Consider the following 18,303-nt stretch of genomic DNA (forward strand, 5'->3'; position numbering starts at 1 on the left):
ACAAGAAACGCGATGCGGCCATAGTCCAGAGACACTCACCGTGTAGTGTTGTGCAAAGAAGCCCAACTAGGCCGGGCCGGGCCGAGCCCTTAATTCATCATTGGCAAGATCAGCAGAACTATCACTTTTGTTCAAACTTTAAGCTTAAATTGAATACACAAATGCACAACGGTACTGAAACGGGAATTGACAAGGACATGTGGCTGTTCAGGATGCACGCAACTCACTACGGTAAGTGGGAGTTCCTCGCTTCATTCACCTGGATTTGGAGTGCTAAGCAGTCTGGCAATTGCTAACAGTAAAATCATATTTCCTGTACGAACTATTAAATGTGGAGCCTGGTGACGAGATCATATGCGAAGTCCGGACTCACTAGACGGTAAAGTAAAAGCCATTGACCAGATGACACAATGGTGCAGAAACACTCACTTGAAACAGGAATTGACGCATTGACATCCGACGCGTCACTGTTACGTTCAGGATGCATGCAACTCACGGTATGTCGGAGTTCCTTATTGCATCACAATGTATTGCAAACTTGAAGCTTAAGCCTCAGACAAACGGAAAAATGTATTGCCCGAGCAAATCGAAATAATACACGAAACATCCGAGTCAGTGAGTCTGATAATCGAGCTTGTAGTAACGATATAAAGGCAGCATTCCTTGAATCGAAGTACCCCAGTAAAGTTCCAACAACCACTTCACCGTGACATCTAGCAATCATGAAAGGTTTTTGACACATGTGATCCGATCAACTTTAAAAGCCTCTGATTTTCAACCCGAACTACCTAGCCCAAATCATTGGTCGTGAACGCCATACCAACTCTTCTATCTGCCAAACTCGGTCATCCCAGCCCACCGCTTCTGTTGACTCACCTCTATAGCGAAATGACGACATATCCACTATCAAATCAACACACCAGCCCAGGCGCCGGTTTACCAGGCTTTGGCTCGTTGCAGCAGATTCGAGAGATCCAGTTTATCCTCTGATCTACTGCAGAGTCTCGCTATGAACCTGATGCTGCACCAGGGCTTGGGTGTTCCTAGTTTTTCTTGTATAGAAGGAAGGGAAGTTGTGAACCACCCCACGACCGCGAATAAGAGGGATTAGAACATCCCGGACTTCATCAAGCTGGTCTGGTCTGAGCACAATGCCGCCTCTTAGAAGCGCTGCTGATGACTATTTTCCATCATACGCCGGCGGCTCCGAAGTGAGCGTGGTTTAAAGGACATAGAGGAGGGCAAAGACCAGGAAAAATGGCCTAGGGCTGATTACAACAGGAAGACTAGTGCTGCTGAGCTGGGCACTAATGCACCGGTAGCTGATAAGTACTGCCAGTTGGAAGTGCACCGTAGTAAAAATATGTGCTTAGGTTTTAATCAACACTGCGCGTCCAGTCTTCCGGCAGATCCTTGACTGCAGTCTCTGAACGTCTGATCCAACCTCGTAAAATACAAGTATACGCATCTTTTGTTCTCAATACGCGACGGACTAATCAAATTGACTATACAATTGGAGAGTTCAAGAAGAGTTACACTATTTTGCGTCCCTCGGGAGTAAATAGATTACGGAAAAGACACAGGAATTTAGTTCCACATGTCCTCTTCAGTGAGTAAGTGAAGAGCAATCGTATGGGCGAACAGATTGATAAAGGCATTTCAAGCTAGTCTAAAAGTCCAGGAGTCACAGTGATGCACTCGGCAACGATGATGACAACAAAGTTCGACCGTGGCTGCTGGTAGTCCAGTTGAAGAAGTCTAAATGCTTCTACAGATATAATGTCCATGTGACTGCGCAATTAAATGGAACCTATCGCCGACAATATCTATGTGCGAGTGACCACTTCCAGGATGGCATGCACGACTGAAGAAGGGTCAATCTGAATTTCTTGAGCAAGGTCGCTCCCTGGAGCGACAGATGGAAGACTGTCGGTTTCGAACCGCCTATAAATGGATGAAATGAGGCATCAGAGAAGAAAAATACAAAGACAGAGCGTACCGATCATTCCACCAGGCGATGTAGCGAATGCCTAAGGAACGAACCGCCGTTTCTGCGTCGCGAGTAAAGACGTCAGAGGGAAAAAATTCCATCAGAGCTGAGTGTCCTGATGGCCTCATGAATACGCTGTCGGCGAGGCTATCTCCGTAAACACCCAGAACGACCTTCACGCATGTGAGTCGTAGCGCTATACCCTTACAAGTGATGCAGACTTACATTAGACTGGGCGACGGCTGACAACCTTTCCGCCCAGGGACTCTCTGAAGAAACTATGTTGACCTCGAAGTCGTTGCTTTCATGCAACGTTTCAAGAGCGTTGACCAACGCATCATGGTTGGCTCTCTTCAGCCTTGAACCGCTTGTGGCATCTTGTTGGGATATATAAGTGACTACCGTTTTTTCTTGTCCGCTGTTGAGGTTTTGTGCGCGGTGGTTTACATGCAAGAACTTGGCAAGATTCTGCCTAATTGGCTCCCACCATTCCTTTGACGCATTCAGGCCAACAAGCGGGAGAGCGAATGGAGGCACATCGTTTGCAGAACGTGCAGCTGCACCAAAATCGGCGACGACCAGCCTCTCGAAAACGAAAGGGACTTTCATGAGCGCATAATCTTCCCAATCTTCTTTATACATCAACCCGAGCAATGGAAAAGCGGCCTTGGGAAGGTATGGATGAAAACCACTGTCCGAACGTTGACGTCTAATTATGGGTCCATTGAGGTCGGGTTGTGTTCCTTTGTAAGTAGGAATGTTCGGGAAAAAAAGTCGTCGTGGGGGACGGAAAGGATCTGGAGACGTCGACGTGTTCAGAGAGCTGTGGATCCCCCAGAGCGAGAAAAGCGTGTAATTGCCTAGATATGTTATGTAAGGAAGCGACTCATGAAGATGCAGGCGTCGACAAACTCGGAATTGCGTCATACGCTAGCCAACTCGTGCCTTGAATCCTAGACGATGTTAAGAGCGGTCAGAATAGCACACATGTGATACTCACAATCCACCATATGAACCAAGTATGTCTCTAGCTTGCTCGATCGACAGCATGGCCCATTCTCTTGGAAGCGGAGCTTCGTGCGAGTTGTCAGCAGACGATGCAATGGAACCCAACGAAGGGAAGCTTGAAGGAGAATCCGTCACAATGAAAATTGTGCCATTGCACATTATTACATTGTCCATGATCGAGAATCCTGATAAACAACATTATCAGTAATACGTCCATAAGCAATTGCAGCGCACCTACCAGCGACGTGTTTCACTATTTGAGTTTCAGGCATATCTTCTCCCCAGTGCATGAAACCATCGTTAACACCAATGTTTCCGAAGATGAGTTGTTTCTGCGCCTCAGGTATACGATCGGTCTTTAGCCATATATCTCCTTCCGAGGCATCTTCCTTCTCTTGCTGCTTATGAACGCTGGATATGCGTCTCTCGTCAGACACCCAGTCCCCATATATGTCCGTGTCGAGACCACCATCAGCTGAGGATATGCCAAACAGGTTAGGATTTGCAAAGAATTCGGAAGTCGCATCGAAGTTGTAGAAGACCAAAAAAATCATGACGGAGAACAGAACGAGTGTAATCTCTCGCCGACTGAGAGAGTAAAACCGAGCCATTGTTTCAGCTCAGACCTGTGTAGAAATTAGAGCCGTCCTGTCGAAGGAGTGGAGACTCAAATAGTGCCTGCAACATGGACTACCTTGTAAATTCAACAAGTACAAACAAACATATCGTCTGACGTCAATGGTCCTCGGCACCAGGGATTACATCTGAAAAACGACCGGATATATGATACTACAAGAAGATCGAATCCAATAAAAAAAGTTTGTAAAAGGAACATAAAGGTGATCCACAGAAATTTAGGCCTCCTGGCTTGCACCCTCCTTCTTGCCTTTGCTGTAAAGAATGTTAAATCTGAATGAACAGGCATACAACACGCAGCGTACCTTGATTTGCTAGGCAGTAATTCAGGGTTGATGAAGGGGACCACTCCTCCTTGCGAGATAACTACGTCACCCAGGAGCTTGTTCAATCTATGCGATATCAGAGTCACGGGATTTTTGAGCCGGGAAAACGACTCACTCTTCATCGTTTCGGATGGCCAACTGAAGATGACGGGGCACAATACGTTGTTTCTGTGGCAATTATCAGCCCGTGCCCTTCAAGAGACAGAAGGGTCACCGACCTTGTTATCACGGGCGGCATTGCCTGCAAGCTCGAGAATCTCAGCAGCAAGGTACTCAAGAACCGCCGCAAGATAGACTGTAAACGTGCGGTGTTGGATCAGGTAGGCTTATTTGAGAGTTACTCGACTTACCTGGAGCGCCTGCGCCGACACGTTGGGCATAGTTGCCTTTCTTCAAAAGACGATGGACACGGCCAACAGGAAACTGAAGGCCAGCTTTTGCAGAACGCGACTGTGACTTGCCTTCGCCGCCAGCCTTTCCGCCAGAAGATTTGCCAGCTTTTCCTGTACCGTATACCGCCGTGTTAAACTTGAGTCGACCAGAATTCCCAAATCCACTGACCCTTGCCAGACTAGAAAGGGACGCGGATTAAATTGCGCTCCAATCCATACAAAATAAGGACATACCATTGATAGCGCTAGTTGAGTTGGGCGACTATTAGATTGGTGGTGGTTTGTGATAAAGGGATGATGATCAACAAACGGACACGGAGCGCGACTTGCCGTTTATATACCTTCACGTGATATGGGACCTTCATATTCCCGATTAGGAATCTTTACTTTTGACCAAATGCTTGTCCGTGCACTTGTCCATTCACGGTGGCAAGAAACAGCTATCCTGCGCAGGTTTATTCAGCGTCCTGGATGTACAAGGAATTTGACTTCTGGAGCTCATGGATCTGCGGAAAAGAGACCGTCAGTGAAGGCAACTCCCGATGAGTTGACAACGTTACCGTTTCTGCAGCGCCCGCTCGGTGTGAAGGAGAGACCTTCGCCTGTCCTGAAAACATGGGCGGACACCAGGGAGGAGCTGATGAATCAGGAGACGCGCTTGGCGCAAAGAGAGCACCTGTAAGTTAGCTACAATTGACTGGGTTTGAAGTTATTTTGACTGCTTGCAAGGGTGAAAGAAGCCACGAAGGGCTATTTTACTGACCTCAATGCAACAAGGAGGCACGGTGGCAAAACATGGATAGCACCCAGTGTGATGATCCGCGAGGACGTATGTTCTATAATTCTTCACGATGGCAAGGAGACTGACGATGTACCCAGAAAGCACTTTATTTCCCAAACATCGTCGGGTCGAGCCTGGATACGAAATCTAAGAAACATACCGCCAGCATGTGTGAAGGTCGTATCTCCGTTATATCTATGTTGTCCACAAGGATGTCAGAGGTACGTTCATGTCTCCTTAACATTTCCTCGGCGCTGAGCATACTCAGATACACGTGAATGGTTTCACGATACCGACAAATGAAAGGTATCTCTCGAACCCGCTGTACCAATATGTGCAGATAAACTTGCAAGAAAACCTTCTGAAGTCCTTTCTCGTGTCGCTATTTCTATCATCAATAGCCAAGTCGGTCCCCCCAGAGCTACACTCGACATACTTAGTGTCGAGTCAAAACATGGAGTTCGTACGCGAGCACCTTGGTATGGTAAACAAACACGTCGGGTACGTCTACCTTGTGGATGACAACCTCAAGGTTAGGTGGGCTGGCTGCGCAGACGCCAAGGTAGAGGAGACAAATGCACTTGAGCAATGTACAGGAGTACTGTTAGGCAGACTAGACAAAAAAATATCTGCTAAGGCTTCACCATAGTACTACGCAAGCAAATCGTGTCAAGTACCTATTCGTTATTTAAATTACAGCATGCTGTCTTAACTAATTTTGACTGTCTACAAGCCCGAAAGTTGTTTGTCCGTGTTGGCTACGTGTCGTGTTGTAACAAAATCCTTTCCACACTGCCAGTGTGACCCGCAATTCTCAAGTCGACCAAATTTTACGTTCATGGCTTCTCCTTCTCAGCAGCTTCCCCCTGGTTGGACAGCGGAATGGTATCAGACTCTTCAGCTCTGATTTTCTGCACTTTTATTGACGAAAAACTTGCAGGGATCCTGCTAGTCAGAGATATCTTTTCATCCGTGCGTGACCTGCGTGAGCATGGGCGTTGACCAATATATTTCCTTGCAGAAGCATCGACTGGACGCAGCCAATGGGAAGTACCGACACCCGCACCAGTTCAATTGATGGAAACCGCACCGTCGGTGTCACCTCCCCCATACGCGACTCATCATGGTAAGCGTCGCCAATACGCAGCCGGGCAGACGCAAGTGTACTACAGCGCGGGCGATGCCCTTGGAGACCAGTATGGCGCACTTAGTGCACCACAGCAGCAGCAACCTGCGGCCACTGCTCAGCTCTTCACTCCAGGACTCGCGGCAGAGGGGGGTTTCGCAGGTCAGCAGCAAGTCCCGCAGGCATCATACTATGCGCCCCAACAGGAGCCCCAGTACATCAATGCTCCTGGATTCGGCCAGGAACCAACGTATCACCCACCTAATGCGCCAATCCACCATCTCACAGACCAGTTCGGGCAGATGGGGATGGGGCAAAAGCCGCTACATCTCACAACCACCAACCTGCTTACGTCGCCGCCAGACCCTCGTGAGCTAGTTCGCCCTCCTCCCGAGATTAGATTGCCTGCGAACGCGTGCATCACGACGTCACCGTATGCGAATGCGGATCCATCATACCAGCGGTGCACCATCAATGCCATTCCGACCACATCTTCGATGTTGAACAAGTCCAAGATCCCGTTGGGTCTGGTGATCACTCCCTACCGAACGCTGAAGGAGGGTGAGCCGCCGGTTCCCGTTGTGACCGACACGGTGATTGCGCGATGCAGACGGTGCAGGACATATATAAATCCTTATGTTCAATTTATCGACAATGGCAATCGGTGAGTTTGATATGCATTGAAGACTTATGTGGTGTGCTGACCTATTTATGATCATAGTTGGCGGTGTTGTATGTGCAGCATGTCGAACGAGGTTCCTCAGCTCTTTGATTGGGACCAGATACGAAATCAGCCTGGGGACCGATGGGCTAGAGACGAACTGAATCACTCTGTCGTCGAATTTGTTGCGCCCACTGAGTACATGGTCCGCCCACCACAGCCGGCTGTGTATGTGATTCTTATCGACGTGAGCCATACCGCCGTGCAGTCGGGTAAGTCATCACGGTCGGTGAGGTACCAGCTTCGTGACATCTTCCTATAGGTATGGTGGCAACGGCGACACGTACTATCCTTGAGAACCTTGATCGCATACCCAACGAGGACGAACGTACCAAAGTCGCCATTATCGCCTACGATATTTCTCTTTATTTCTTCTCTATGCCTGTTGGTACTTTCTGATCTTCTGAGGTCTCGTGCTAATGGGTTGTTGTAGCCTGGGACGACGGAATCCACTATGCTAGTTGTTTCGGACGTTGACGACGTCTTTTTGCCAAAACCTACTGACCTTCTCATAAACTTGACGGAAGCGCGTCAGTCGTTGGAGTCGCTCCTCGGCAGGATCAATGACATGTTCCAGGATAATCACACTGTTGGAAGTGCTATGGGCCCCGCATTGCAAGCTGGCTTTAAGCTGATGGTCAGTTGCTGAACGGAAAGGCATCGCAGTTTTTGAATTTTTTCTAGGCTCCTATTGGTGGCAAGATCATGGTACTCTCGTCCTCTTTGCCAAATGTTGGCGCTGGTTCCCTCAAAAACCGTGAGGATCTCAAAATTTTGGGCACGTCCAAGGTAAGCCTCTGCTCATGTTACCGATTACATTATAGCTGATGAAATCACTTACAGGAATCAGGCTTGTTGCAAGCTGCTTCACCTTTCTACAAGACATTCGCCATCGAGTGCTCGCGTGCACAGGTGTCGGTGGACATGTTCCTGTTTAGCGCTGCATACCAGGACGTTGCCAGTCTCGGTTTGTTGCCTCCTATCATTCTTCTCACTCGATTCACCTGATGTATTTCAATAGCTTGCCTCCCACACTATACTTCTGGTCAAACCTACTTCTACCCTGCATTCAATGCTGCTCGGTCCGAGGATGCCATTAAATTCGCGCACGAACTTGGCGAGGTTCTCGCGATGCCCATCATGTTAGAAGCCGTTATGCGCGTCCGTGCTTCGAAAGGTAAGGGACCTTTTTACGTCGCCATCAATACTCATCAATGTAATCAAGGTTTGCGTATGGCTTCTTTCCACGGAAACTTCTTCGTCCGCTCCACTGACCTCCTGGCCATGCCCGCCGTACCCACCGATCAGTCTTACGCCATTGAGATCCAGATTGAGGACACCCTTACGCAACCATTTGTAGTTTTGCAAACTGCAGTTTTACACACGACTTGTCATGGGGAGCGGCGAATTCGTGTTATCACACTTGCGTTGCCCACAACTAGCAGCCTTACGGAGGTATTCGCATCTGCTGATCAAGTGGCAATCGCGACCCTGCTAGCGAATAAAGCCGTAGAGCGTTCGCTTACCCACAAGCTGGAGGATGCTCGTGATGCAGTGCATCAGCGGCTGGTAGAGATCTTGTCCAGTTACAAGAGTAGTATGACATCCGCAGGTGCAGGTGCGAATGCGCAACTAGCAATCTCGGAGAACCTGAGAATGCTGCCTGTGTTGATTCTTGGGCTGCTGAAAAATGTGAGTTGGTAACATTGTTTGGTCACGAGTAACCTGACTCGCTCTGCTACATAGGTCGGTATTCGTCAAAGCGCGCAAATTCCTCCCGATCTCAGGGCCTATGCCCAGGCTCTGCTGACCACCTTACCCTCTCAAACCCTCATCCCGTACATTCATCCCACGTTCTTTTCGCTGCACAACATGCAACCCGAAGTAGGCTGAGTTTGTATATTCGAATTCAATGTTTCACTGACACTGTCCCCAGGCTGGAACGGTGGGTGAGCAAGGTGTAATTTTGCCGACCCCTCTGCCTCTCACTTCGGAACGACTGGAGAGACATGGTTTGTACCTGATTGAGGATGGTCAGACAATATTCTTGTGGATAGGCCGTGATGCTGTACCACAACTCGTAATGGACGTCTTCAACCTTCCGAATTACGAAGTGCTACGTGGCGGCAAGGTGGGCATCTTATTGTTTTGCGGGTTCCTTTCTCCATGTTGCTGATAAACCCCTTACGATTAGACGACACTTCCTGTTCTTGATAATGACTTCTCACAGCGGGTCAACGCCATCATTCAGAAAACCCGGGAGATACGCAGAGGCGTTTACTATCCCCATCTCTATGTCGTCAAGGAGGACGGCGAGCCCCCTTTGCGGCTCTGGGCCCTCAGCTGCCTGATTCAAGATCGTGCCGATGTTTTACCGAGCTATCAACAGTTCATTGGACAACTCAAGGACAAGGTTAACGGAGCCAATAATTACTGAGCCTGTATCTCCTGCGCGCAAGCTATCAGACCAATTCGGGCGGTCTGGTCTGAGATATTACGCGCTTTCTCTTACTTTACTATACGGCGTTGTAGAAATGACATGTGCAGACTGAGATAAAGATATTTTTGCTTCCCTTTGGTAGGTATCACGTAAAAATTAAACGTCAAGTTTGGTCAAAGTTTGGTTCTTCTCAAGATCTGCGCCGCGAAGCTTTTCCGATGCAATACCGTACTGAAGAGTAATCCCTCTGATTTAGAATGGAAAGGAGTCAAACTCAGCTGGCAGTTATCGTTGTGACCAGACATGGTGTTCCTTGCACTATTCCACATAGACCAGCTGAACGATTCGCATCTCAGCGGCCTACTGTATCATGATCACGGTCACGTTTCTAGTTTTCTGGCCCGTGTCGTGAACGATTAACAGGCCAAAACCGTCAAGTTCAGGTCAATTATGGAGCCAGGCCATCAGTGAAGTAATCGGACTTGAGCTTCGGATGCGAAGCGCTCGGATGCACGCTGAAATTACATGCTCGTTATTTTTGAGTATGTAAAGGGGCGGACCATTTGTCCGATACTCCAACTGACTTGGTCTCATAAGAAGTTGGCTTATATATGGGTGTACGCACTGTGAGTCTTATCCGTTCCCTCCCATTTTCTCTTCGCGAAATGTCTCTTTCACCAGCCACAACTGACTCCATTTTTACCCCAGACGAGGCATGTCTCACCCCTGGGGCCGCATCGACATGTCGAGCATCTCCTAGACCGCTCTGCAAGCTTGATCTTGCGGAGAGATTTGTAGATGCGATTGAGCTTTCGCCCGTAACTCCAGTAGACAAGCAGAACGATGACTTCGAAAGGCCATTAGTACTTTCAGCCAAACACAAAACACAAAAGACGCGGGAGAAAATTCAGTTTGCCACACTGTGTTGGTTCGTCTATCTGGAGGGTTGGAATGATGGATCGAACGGCCCTCTGCTGCCGAGGATTCAGAAAGTTTATGGGGTGCATTTTTTAATATTTTGTACCGCGGCTGCTTATTGACGTGATCTTCTAGGTTGGATATGCTACTGTATCTCTTATTTTCGTTTTCGCCTGTGTGGTCAGTTTGTGTACTAGACTCTGGACTGATAATAATTCTTATCGTCTGTGGGCTAAACAGGGATTTATCACGGGCGCCGTGTCTAATGTGATTCTTGCCGAGAGGCTAGGATTCGGAAAAGTACGCCCATACAGACTGGATATTTTATGTGATGATCCTGACTTCTTGTAAGGTGATGGTGCTAGGTACTGCCACTGATATCGAGGGTCGCATAATTCTCAAATTCTCGCACTCCAGGTTCCCTATTTCAAGTTTTGGCATACTGTATCGAGTCCTCGGGGCCACCTTTTCCCGCATTTATATTTGCGTACTTCATCAACGGAATTGGAATAGCTCTACAGGTGAGTATATTTACTTATCATCGATCATCGTGCGTCGTTGCTAACTCGTGACACAGAATGCAAATTCAGTCGGTTATGTTGCATCCCTCAAAGAAAATGCAGAAGTGAAGATGGGATTTTTCATGGCAGGTACGCATTAGGCATTTTTATACAAGCCATTTACCTCGCTCACTCTTGAATCAAATAGTATATGGTAATTTCACCAACAGTTTTTTCGTTAAGTCAATGCTCACAACTCATAGGGGCAGGGGCACTCTCATCTCCTTTGGTTGCCACTCAATTTTCACATCTACCTCGGTGGAATCTACATTACTTGACATGCCTTGGAATTGCGATCACCAATACAATCGCCTTGATTATAGTCTTCCGGTTGAAGCCCCAGAGAGGTAAGAGCAATGTCATGTCACGTTTTTGCCTAGTCTTCAAGATCAGTTAAATTTTCTAGAGTGTCTTGCTGAGATAGGCATCATGGATGTGGATAACAGTACAAGCGAGCACAGTCATCTCAGGCAGATATTCGCGAACAAAGATGTCCATCTTCTGGCAGCATTCGCTCTACTCTATGTTGGAGCCGAGGTCACTGTTGGTGGTTTGTGACCGTCTACAATGGTTCTAACGATATATCTGATGCTCCGAAAAAGGCTGGATTGTTACCTACATCATTGATGTCAGAGGTGGAGGGCCCTCGTCTGGTTATATTTCTACTGGTTTTTTCGGTGGTATGCAATAGCGTTCATTGATAGACTTTGATTGATTCTCCTATTCCGTAGGTCTCATGACTGGTCGACTAGCCTTGCTATGGTTTAATGAAAAGGTAGATTGCTCGATTGAAGCTGGATAAACGTTTCGGCTGATTTGGGATCCAATAGATTGGAGAACGCTTGGCCTTATTTATCTACGCCGTTCTGGCTATCATGTTAGTAATGGAAGCGTGCTTGCTCTATCATCACTGATACATACCATTTCTTGTAGTTTCGAGTTAGTTGTATGGTTCGTCCCATCTTTGGTAGGAGATGCGGTCGTTGTCTGTGTGGTTGGCGTGTTGCTGGGGCCAATGTATCCAATTGCTATGAACCATACAGGACGCGTCCTTCCTCGCTGGTTACTCACTGGTATGTCTCAAACAGTCTAACAATTATTTGTAACTCACGATTCCTGGGACATAGGTGCCATTGGTTGGATTGCAGGAGTGGGGCAGGCAGGCTCTGCACTGGTTCCGTTTATGGTGGGTGCTATCGCGCAAAAATCTGGAATAAAAAGCCTGCAACCTGTGTACGTATCATAATAACGATAGAAGGCATATCACACCTCACATTCTTTTTTTTAGATTGGTTGGGATACTGGGTCTTATGACTATATTATGGGCGTTGGCGTCTCATGGTTCGCGTCGTCCCGATTGAAGGTTTGAATTTGAATTCAGGTTGTTAGAGATTTCATGATGGGGTGATCGATTTAAATGATAAAATTCTATAGGGTTGTATTCGGGCCGGTGTAAATAGAAGTATGGGTCTCATGATTTACGAAGTTAAGTTTGGAGTACATACATCCTTAGATCTGATATCTCTGACATAGTCCATCCACAACATTGTACTAGTAGTGTAATCGCATGATGACCTTAGAGCGGGCGGGCGCGAACATAACCTATGCATTGCTTGGATGACTGAGCCAGTCGTCGAAATCGATGTCAACACCTGTATTCAGACCCGTCAGCCACCATTCTCTTGCACGGAACCAATGACAAGCGTGAACGCACATACGTAACCTAGAAGTGCTCTTAAGACCACGCTTCTTTGCAATCTCGATGATGGACTTATTGATCAACAGCGGAGCGTCAGTCGAACCAAAGGGCAAGAATGCTCGTGCAACGATTTCCTCCAACTTCAAATAATCGAGAATCATGATATTTCATCAAAAATGTGCTAGGGTACGGATCAGTAGTCACCCTTCCACAACACCACTGAGGGCATGAATCAGATCATGGCGCAAAATCCAGACAATGAGAAGCTCACCAACAAGCGGCAAGGCGCGCCTTTAACAAATTCTTCATATCCTCAGCTGCATACAAACATAGAGGAATGTCTCTAACTAGACTGCGGCGTGATCAGAAAGTAAAAACATCATGATCAGCAAAACAACACTTTCGTTCGCGCACTGCAAAGAGTACTGTTTCTTTCTTGGAATCGTGCTGTAGCACTAAAATTGAAAAATGATACTGCAGATGATTCCATATCATCCACATCTACGACAGTATGTTCTGCTGCTTGAACAGTTACGGCGGACCCTTTGTTCCAATTGCAGCATCAGCGCGAGGAGGAAAACAATCTCGCTGAAGATTCTTCGTGGTATCTGGATGACGGTCATAGACATCACACTATCGGAAAAAGTCTTACATGACAACTTCATTACCAGTGAGGTTTTTCCGAAGTTTTTCCGAAGTAATTGCGGCACTCGTGAATAAGGTTATGCTGGGGTTGAATTTTTACACGTGCTGGATCAAGATCTACGCTTCAAGTCACGCAAACTTCGGATGTGACTGGCTACTATGAACCTCACAGTCCCCCTCCGCGTTCGAAGCAGCGGTGAGAAGGAGTCTAACCTTGGTCTAACCTTATGATTGTTTGCGACAACGTGCCATTATGCATACAGGCATTCCACTAATAATATTACCAGTAAGTTTTGCACTAATTTACGTACCGGCTTATAGAATCGTTATCAACTGAATCAGCGGTGACGTTCATGTTCACCGTGCACATGATCAAGATGAGCCTTTACGGGCCCCGCAGCTTGGGCACTTTTACTCGTAGCTCTCAGGTAATGTGATATCCTTTTGAGGAACATTGAAACGTCCTTTATCAGTACCTCCTCTGTCGCTTACTCGAACGCACCCAACTTTCAAATTTCGTTTCCGAGTCATAACCTTGGATCTAAGAACATCTCTAGGCCGTCGCAGTTCACGTATACCGTTATGCAGACGACGACAATCAGTGAAGTCCATACGGTTTCGCACCATCCGACAGTTGGCCCTCATCACAACCTTAAAGAGAGTGGCAAGCACGACGAACGAATTGAAATGCAAGTGGGGTCCTCTACAAGTGATTCAGGAGCAGCGTCTATCTCTGACCTGAAAGCCCAAACGAAACGTCAGCGGCTGCGCGCACGAGTGCAATTTGCGACAGTTTGTGGGTCGATGTACTTAGCTGGATGGAATGACGGGACGACTGGTCCATTGCTTCCCCGGATACAGAAAGTGTATGGCGTAGGTGATTTCAAATACCTACGGTTCTCTTTGAAGTTGACCGTTCTATCGTCCTGACAGTTGAATTTCGCTGTCGTATCTCTTATATTCGTGTTCGCATGTGTTGTAAGATTTCACTGCATGTGTAAGATTCATCGACGAGCCTGAGTTACTCGATAGGGCTTCCTGTCTGGAGCATTCGCAAATCTATATCTAAACGGCAGGTTCGGTTTCGGGAAGGTAAGTTCATCTTCGATGATTTCTTACGGTCTCTGAGGCACGCTCCGTGGTCTAGGTGATTGTGTTAGGTGAGAGCGGGTCATTGCAACCAGAGGTCATAGTCGCCTTATCATTGTTCAGGATCGGCGTGTCAAGTGATAGCATACGCCATAGAAGCGGGTGCCTTGCCATTTCCTGCATTCGTGCTAGGTTACGCCATCAATGGCTTTGGAATGGCTCTACAGGTAAGTTGTGCAAGTGAAACGGATTCTACGGCCTAGATGGACCCTGAAATTAGGACGCACAATCGAACGGTTTTGTGGCCAGTCTCAAGGATAACCCCGAGGTGAAAATGGGAATCCTCCACGCGGTAAGTGTTGTCTTGTCCGTGAACTCTCGATTTATCTTACTATTGAAAGGTATACGGTACGTTATACCTCTTCCATAGCGGTCCAATGTGACGGATGTTCCTATCTTCATTTTTTAGGTGCTGGGGCTTTGTCGTCCCCTCTGGTAGCAACGCAATTTGCTCAGCTTCCGCATTGGTCATTCCACTACCTATGCAGCCTTGGTATTGCGATCATAAACACTGTATTATTGGTTGCAGTCTTTAGGCTGAAAACACAGGATGGTATGACAAGAACTTATATTATTGAGAAGATGACTAAGCCTCTCACAGAGTGCCTTGCTCAGAGTGGACAGCCGGTAGGCGAAAAGGGAACGAGCGAAAAGAGCCAGTTCAACCAGATATTGCGGCTCAGAGAAGTGCACCTCCTTGCCTTCTTCATTCTGATATATGTAGGAGTGGAGGTCACTGTGGGTGGTAAGTATACAACTCAAGTGGAGACGATGTTCACCCAGAATATTACTCCAGGTTGGATGGTGACGTATATAATCGACGTGCGCGGAGGAGGTTCAAGTTCGGGATACATTTCATCAGGGTTTTTTGGAGGTAAGCTTTTCCGGGTATGCTAGGGGTTCTGCTGTTTATCTGTAAATAGGTCTCATGATTGGCCGTGTCGGTCTCTTGTGGGTGAACAAAAAGGCAAGTTTCTATCCCGTTCGTAGCATGCAATATAAATCCCAAAGGCCACAGGTTGGGGAACGTCGTGTTTTGTTCATTTACTCCATCCTCGCAATTGGGCTGGAACTAGTAGTGTGGCTAGTACCTTCGCTCATTGGTGGAGGCGTTGCGATCTCCATAATTGGTATAATTTTGGGGCCGATGTACCCCATCGCTATGAATCACACAGTACGAATCCTCCCTGGGTGGCTCGTCACAGGTAATTTCGTGTTTAGTAGCACGAGTATGGTCAACTAAAACCTGAATGTAGGGTCGATTGGCTGGATAGCAGGATTCGGGCAGGCAGGTTCTGCGCTCTTGCCATTCTTAACCGGTGCCATCGCATCAAAGACGGGAATAAAGAGTTTACAGCCATTGTGGGTGCTCCTTATAGTTCTGCCTGTGCTTGATTAACTGATCATTGATGGCACAAAAGTCTCGTTTCGATGATGGCGTTCATGACCGTCTTATGGGCTTTTGTGCCGAGAACAGCTAGGAAAGCTGAATGATAAATGCTCCGTTCAACAACTGTGTCTTATAGAAGGTCTGACATGTGGCATAGACAGGATATGACAAAATCGATCTTTCCGAGGTGTCTGCAGGCGATGAGCTAGTAGCAGACAAACTTCATAGAACTGCCACACGGACTACAATATGGACTTTGCGCCGCAGGAGGGTGATACATATTGTACTATCTTATTTGTGTACCATACGCTACCTACAACGTCGATTGGTTCCAGCACTCGTGCTACTCATCCTCAAAAAGATGGTAATACACTCCTATCATTTCTGGTGTCGCATGTCATACACTAGGGGTCGGCACTGCCAACGGGGACCTTGCTCCGCTTATTAGCTATCTTACTAAGTTTTTTCGGTCCAAGGAGATGGATGCTGATGAGACATAAGAGGCACGAGTTCATCAACCTGTTGAGGGGTCCATGTAAACTTGACAACGAGCCTGAGAAATAGAGAGAACAGCCATGTACCTCTTGTACTCGTCGTCAGTGCCCTCCATGACACCTTTCGAAGACTACAAGATCACAAAGTCTGGGGCGTCAATTGAGGTGGTGGCAATGCTGCCAGCTTCATTTCCCCCAGGGGGCTTATCGCGTCGGCGTGCATAGCACTAACAATTTCCAGGAACTCACGATCACTTCACGTGATCACGCCATTGGAACATGACCTTGCTTCGCAAGGTAACACAGAGCTTGTTATTAAGCTGATGTAGATGGCTAGGCCTTACTAACCATTATTTGCAAATTCCCCGTTATCAATGACGCTTAGATCAGGGAGAAGCTTCAATTTATTATATAGGTAGCAAGGTTGGAAGGCCTCTACCCACCACATCTCTTCCGCATGTCTCCACAACAGAAAGCTCTTGTTCTTACTCAAAAGCAGGGCAACTTTGAGCTTAGCTCCCGTAGTATCCCCAGCCCTGGGGCTGGGCAGCTTCTGGTCAAGATTCAATCTGCTGCTCTGAACCCGGTTGACTGGAAGATCAAGGACACAGGGATTCTGGGCCTGGTGACCCATTATCCTGCCGTCCTTGGCTCAGATATTGCTGGCATTGTCGAGGAAGTAGGGGAAGGTGTCGAGAATTTCCGCAAAGGCGATAGGGTGTCAGACAATTCGGTTTGCCCCTGTCTGTATAGGCTCAATCTTGGTTTACAGGTTGGCACATGGGAAATACACTAATGATCTTGCTGCGTTTCAGCAGTATACCTTGACCGTTGCGAGCTTTACAGCAAAGGTAAGTTATGAGAATGTTCATTGATTATATCGTCAGCTACATCCCATTCCAGATTCCTTCAAGCGAATCTTTCGATAGCGCAGCTACTGTTGCTGTGGCGTTAGATGCTGCAGTGGTGGGCTTGTACGGAAATGAAATGGGAGCTGGGTTAACCCCTCCTTGGACCGAAAGCGCCGGCGATCACGAATCAAAGAAACCCATTGTCATCCTTGGCGGTTCTTCTTCTGTGGGTTCATACAGTAAGCGTAGCAGGACTGACCTATTCGACCGCATACTGACATCATTACAGCCATCCAATTAGCTCGTCTGTCAGGATTTTATCCTATCATCACTACAGCCTCTCCGAGCAATGAAGAACTTGTCAGGGAGTACGGCGCAACCCATTTTTTTGATCGCAACCTTTCCGGCAAACAACTGAAGGCGGCCATTAGCAAAGTTACTGACCGCCCTATCAGAATTGTTTATGACTCTATCTCGTTGCCAGAAACACAGCTTGTTGCATGGGAGTTGCTTGCAAACAATGGTACCCTCGTATTAACCCTTCCTGCATCAGTCAAGGAAGATGAAGGCAAGGGGCGCAAGGCCATTCATACCTTCGGGTACCCACACGTCCCCCAGAATGAAGAGCTGTACCGCAGCTCCTGGGCTATGGTCGAAAAGTGGCTTTCAGAGGGTACTATTCAAGTTCGTTCTGCGATCATTCATTTGGATTTTATGTCTCACAGTTATGTAGCCGAACAAGTATGAAGTCCTCCCGAATGGGCTTGAAGGTATCATTGAAGGACTGGAAAGGTTGAAATTGGGACAGGTGTCTGGAGTGAAGTTGGTTGCTCACCCGCAGGAAACACAGTAAATGCATAGGTCGCGGCCAGCTTGTTCGACGATGCCTCTTGCTTGAATCAGGCGGTGCAGGATTTAATTGTACATTAGGGTCTGTTGTTTGAATTCCTGGATCTTCTTATCGCAACTTGAAGGGTATTCCGATCTATGTCGCCACAGCTACTATCGAAGGGACACCACATAAACGGTACCGTGCTGTCTTGCAGTGCAGACTCAATAGGGAAGTTAGTCTACAGATGCGTCTACTAATTCTCGGAGCCCCGCTGGCTGAACAAGTTTTCGATACCCGTCATAAGATTGTTAGCGTGACCCATAGGCTTTCTCACAGAGGAAAATA

At 47.5% G+C, this 18,303-nt stretch overlaps 8 protein-coding genes across 8 annotated transcripts; 5 read left to right on the forward strand and 3 right to left on the reverse strand.

Moving 5' to 3' along the window:
- Positions 1 to 1,693: 1,693 nt before the first annotated feature.
- On the reverse strand, positions 1,694 to 3,994 carry BJ212DRAFT_693220 (uncharacterized protein). Its single transcript, XM_041343831.1, has 7 exons — positions 3,940 to 3,994; positions 3,237 to 3,889; positions 2,991 to 3,183; positions 2,903 to 2,943; positions 2,216 to 2,850; positions 2,000 to 2,163; positions 1,694 to 1,944 (listed from the first exon to the last, which is right to left on the reverse strand). Exons 2-7 carry the CDS (start codon positions 3,607 to 3,609, stop codon positions 1,827 to 1,829), a joined length of 1,524 nt encoding a protein of 507 aa, XP_041197655.1. The 5' UTR covers positions 3,610 to 3,889; positions 3,940 to 3,994; the 3' UTR covers positions 1,694 to 1,826.
- BJ212DRAFT_1325433 (histone H2A) lies at positions 3,666 to 4,649 on the reverse strand. Its single transcript, XM_041334564.1, has 7 exons — positions 4,587 to 4,649; positions 4,522 to 4,531; positions 4,311 to 4,463; positions 4,179 to 4,255; positions 4,076 to 4,128; positions 3,940 to 4,026; positions 3,666 to 3,889 (listed from the first exon to the last, which is right to left on the reverse strand). The coding sequence occupies exons 1-7, from the start codon at positions 4,587 to 4,589 to the stop codon at positions 3,853 to 3,855; spliced, it is 420 nt and encodes a 139-aa protein (XP_041197656.1). The 5' UTR covers positions 4,590 to 4,649; the 3' UTR covers positions 3,666 to 3,852.
- Positions 4,650 to 4,749: 100 nt separating this feature from the next.
- BJ212DRAFT_1444689 (ATPase assembly factor ATP10) lies at positions 4,750 to 5,782 on the forward strand (the record flags this gene model as incomplete). Its single annotated transcript, XM_041337990.1, has 5 exons — positions 4,750 to 4,805; positions 4,833 to 5,030; positions 5,082 to 5,181; positions 5,232 to 5,354; positions 5,402 to 5,782. 5 exons carry the CDS (start codon positions 4,750 to 4,752, stop codon positions 5,780 to 5,782), a joined length of 858 nt encoding a protein of 285 aa, XP_041197657.1.
- A 101-nt stretch (positions 5,783 to 5,883) lies between these two features.
- BJ212DRAFT_1325436 (CPII coat sec24 protein) lies at positions 5,884 to 9,624 on the forward strand. The gene is made up of 13 exons (XM_041334565.1): positions 5,884 to 6,018; positions 6,074 to 6,105; positions 6,155 to 6,923; positions 6,981 to 7,192; positions 7,243 to 7,364; positions 7,414 to 7,617; positions 7,665 to 7,769; positions 7,824 to 7,947; positions 8,002 to 8,157; positions 8,206 to 8,672; positions 8,727 to 8,864; positions 8,917 to 9,111; positions 9,175 to 9,624. Exons 1-13 carry the CDS (start codon positions 5,972 to 5,974, stop codon positions 9,415 to 9,417), a joined length of 2,814 nt encoding a protein of 937 aa, XP_041197658.1. The 5' UTR covers positions 5,884 to 5,971; the 3' UTR covers positions 9,418 to 9,624.
- Positions 9,625 to 10,085: 461 nt separating this feature from the next.
- Positions 10,086 to 12,259, forward strand: BJ212DRAFT_1476464 (MFS general substrate transporter; the record flags this gene model as incomplete). Its single annotated transcript, XM_041339382.1, has 15 exons — positions 10,086 to 10,421; positions 10,474 to 10,518; positions 10,579 to 10,638; positions 10,691 to 10,703; positions 10,756 to 10,859; positions 10,916 to 10,988; positions 11,047 to 11,052; positions 11,102 to 11,245; positions 11,305 to 11,448; positions 11,501 to 11,578; positions 11,630 to 11,673; positions 11,729 to 11,775; positions 11,832 to 11,971; positions 12,026 to 12,131; positions 12,187 to 12,259. The coding sequence occupies 15 exons, from the start codon at positions 10,086 to 10,088 to the stop codon at positions 12,257 to 12,259; spliced, it is 1,413 nt and encodes a 470-aa protein (XP_041197659.1).
- A 241-nt stretch (positions 12,260 to 12,500) lies between these two features.
- On the reverse strand, positions 12,501 to 12,758 carry BJ212DRAFT_1476465 (uncharacterized protein; the record flags this gene model as incomplete). Its single annotated transcript, XM_041339383.1, has 2 exons — positions 12,501 to 12,550; positions 12,617 to 12,758. 2 exons carry the CDS (start codon positions 12,756 to 12,758, stop codon positions 12,501 to 12,503), a joined length of 192 nt encoding a protein of 63 aa, XP_041197660.1.
- A 1,066-nt stretch (positions 12,759 to 13,824) lies between these two features.
- BJ212DRAFT_1262740 (MFS general substrate transporter) lies at positions 13,825 to 15,885 on the forward strand (the record flags this gene model as incomplete). The annotated part of the gene is made up of 11 exons (XM_041330290.1): positions 13,825 to 14,115; positions 14,176 to 14,220; positions 14,275 to 14,334; positions 14,436 to 14,558; positions 14,612 to 14,687; positions 14,762 to 14,944; positions 14,993 to 15,136; positions 15,188 to 15,265; positions 15,315 to 15,596; positions 15,648 to 15,753; positions 15,813 to 15,885. 11 exons carry the CDS (start codon positions 13,825 to 13,827, stop codon positions 15,883 to 15,885), a joined length of 1,461 nt encoding a protein of 486 aa, XP_041197661.1.
- A 711-nt stretch (positions 15,886 to 16,596) lies between these two features.
- BJ212DRAFT_1325455 (GroES-like protein) lies at positions 16,597 to 18,255 on the forward strand. The gene is made up of 5 exons (XM_041334566.1): positions 16,597 to 16,995; positions 17,048 to 17,126; positions 17,179 to 17,365; positions 17,416 to 17,810; positions 17,860 to 18,255. Exons 1-5 carry the CDS (start codon positions 16,733 to 16,735, stop codon positions 17,977 to 17,979), a joined length of 1,044 nt encoding a protein of 347 aa, XP_041197662.1. The 5' UTR covers positions 16,597 to 16,732; the 3' UTR covers positions 17,980 to 18,255.
- Positions 18,256 to 18,303: the final 48 nt, after the last annotated feature.

Source organism: Suillus subaureus, assembly GCF_016647635.1.
Source record: "Suillus subaureus strain MN1 chromosome Unknown BJ212scaffold_4, whole genome shotgun sequence".
In the NCBI taxonomy this organism is placed as follows: Eukaryota; Fungi; Basidiomycota; class Agaricomycetes; order Boletales; family Suillaceae; genus Suillus; species Suillus subaureus.

Bases quoted from the DNA above. Each gene is read 5' to 3' on its own strand.
- BJ212DRAFT_1325436 (XM_041334565.1), top strand. From the start codon at position 5,972: ATGGCTTCTCCTTCTCAGCAGCTTCCCCCTGGTTGGACAGCGGAATG. The intron at 7,770-7,823 runs GTAAGCCTCTGC...AATCACTTACAG, and splicing joins AAATTTTGGGCACGTCCAAG to GAATCAGGCTTGTTGCAAGC. The intron at 8,865-8,916 runs GTAGGCTGAGTT...CACTGTCCCCAG, and splicing joins TGCACAACATGCAACCCGAA to GCTGGAACGGTGGGTGAGCA.
- BJ212DRAFT_693220 (XM_041343831.1), bottom strand. From the start codon at position 3,609: ATGGCTCGGTTTTACTCTCTCAGTCGGCGAGAGATTACACTCGTTCTG. The intron at 3,184-3,236 runs GTAGGTGCGCTG...GTTGTTTATCAG, and splicing joins AATAGTGAAACACGTCGCTG to GATTCTCGATCATGGACAAT. The intron at 2,164-2,215 runs GTAAGTCTGCAT...ACATGCGTGAAG, and splicing joins CAGCCGTCGCCCAGTCTAAT to GTCGTTCTGGGTGTTTACGG.
- BJ212DRAFT_1325455 (XM_041334566.1), top strand. From the start codon at position 16,733: ATGTCTCCACAACAGAAAGCTCTTGTTCTTACTCAAAAGCAGGGCAAC. The intron at 16,996-17,047 runs GTCAGACAATTC...CTTGGTTTACAG, and splicing joins TTCCGCAAAGGCGATAGGGT to GTTGGCACATGGGAAATACA. The intron at 17,366-17,415 runs GTAAGCGTAGCA...ACATCATTACAG, and splicing joins TTCTTCTGTGGGTTCATACA to CCATCCAATTAGCTCGTCTG.
- BJ212DRAFT_1325433 (XM_041334564.1), bottom strand. The intron at 4,256-4,310 runs GTAAGTCGAGTA...GCACGTTTACAG, and splicing joins TGTCGGCGCAGGCGCTCCAG to TCTATCTTGCGGCGGTTCTT. The intron at 3,890-3,939 runs GTACGCTGCGTG...CATTCTTTACAG, and splicing joins TTACTGCCTAGCAAATCAAG to CAAAGGCAAGAAGGAGGGTG.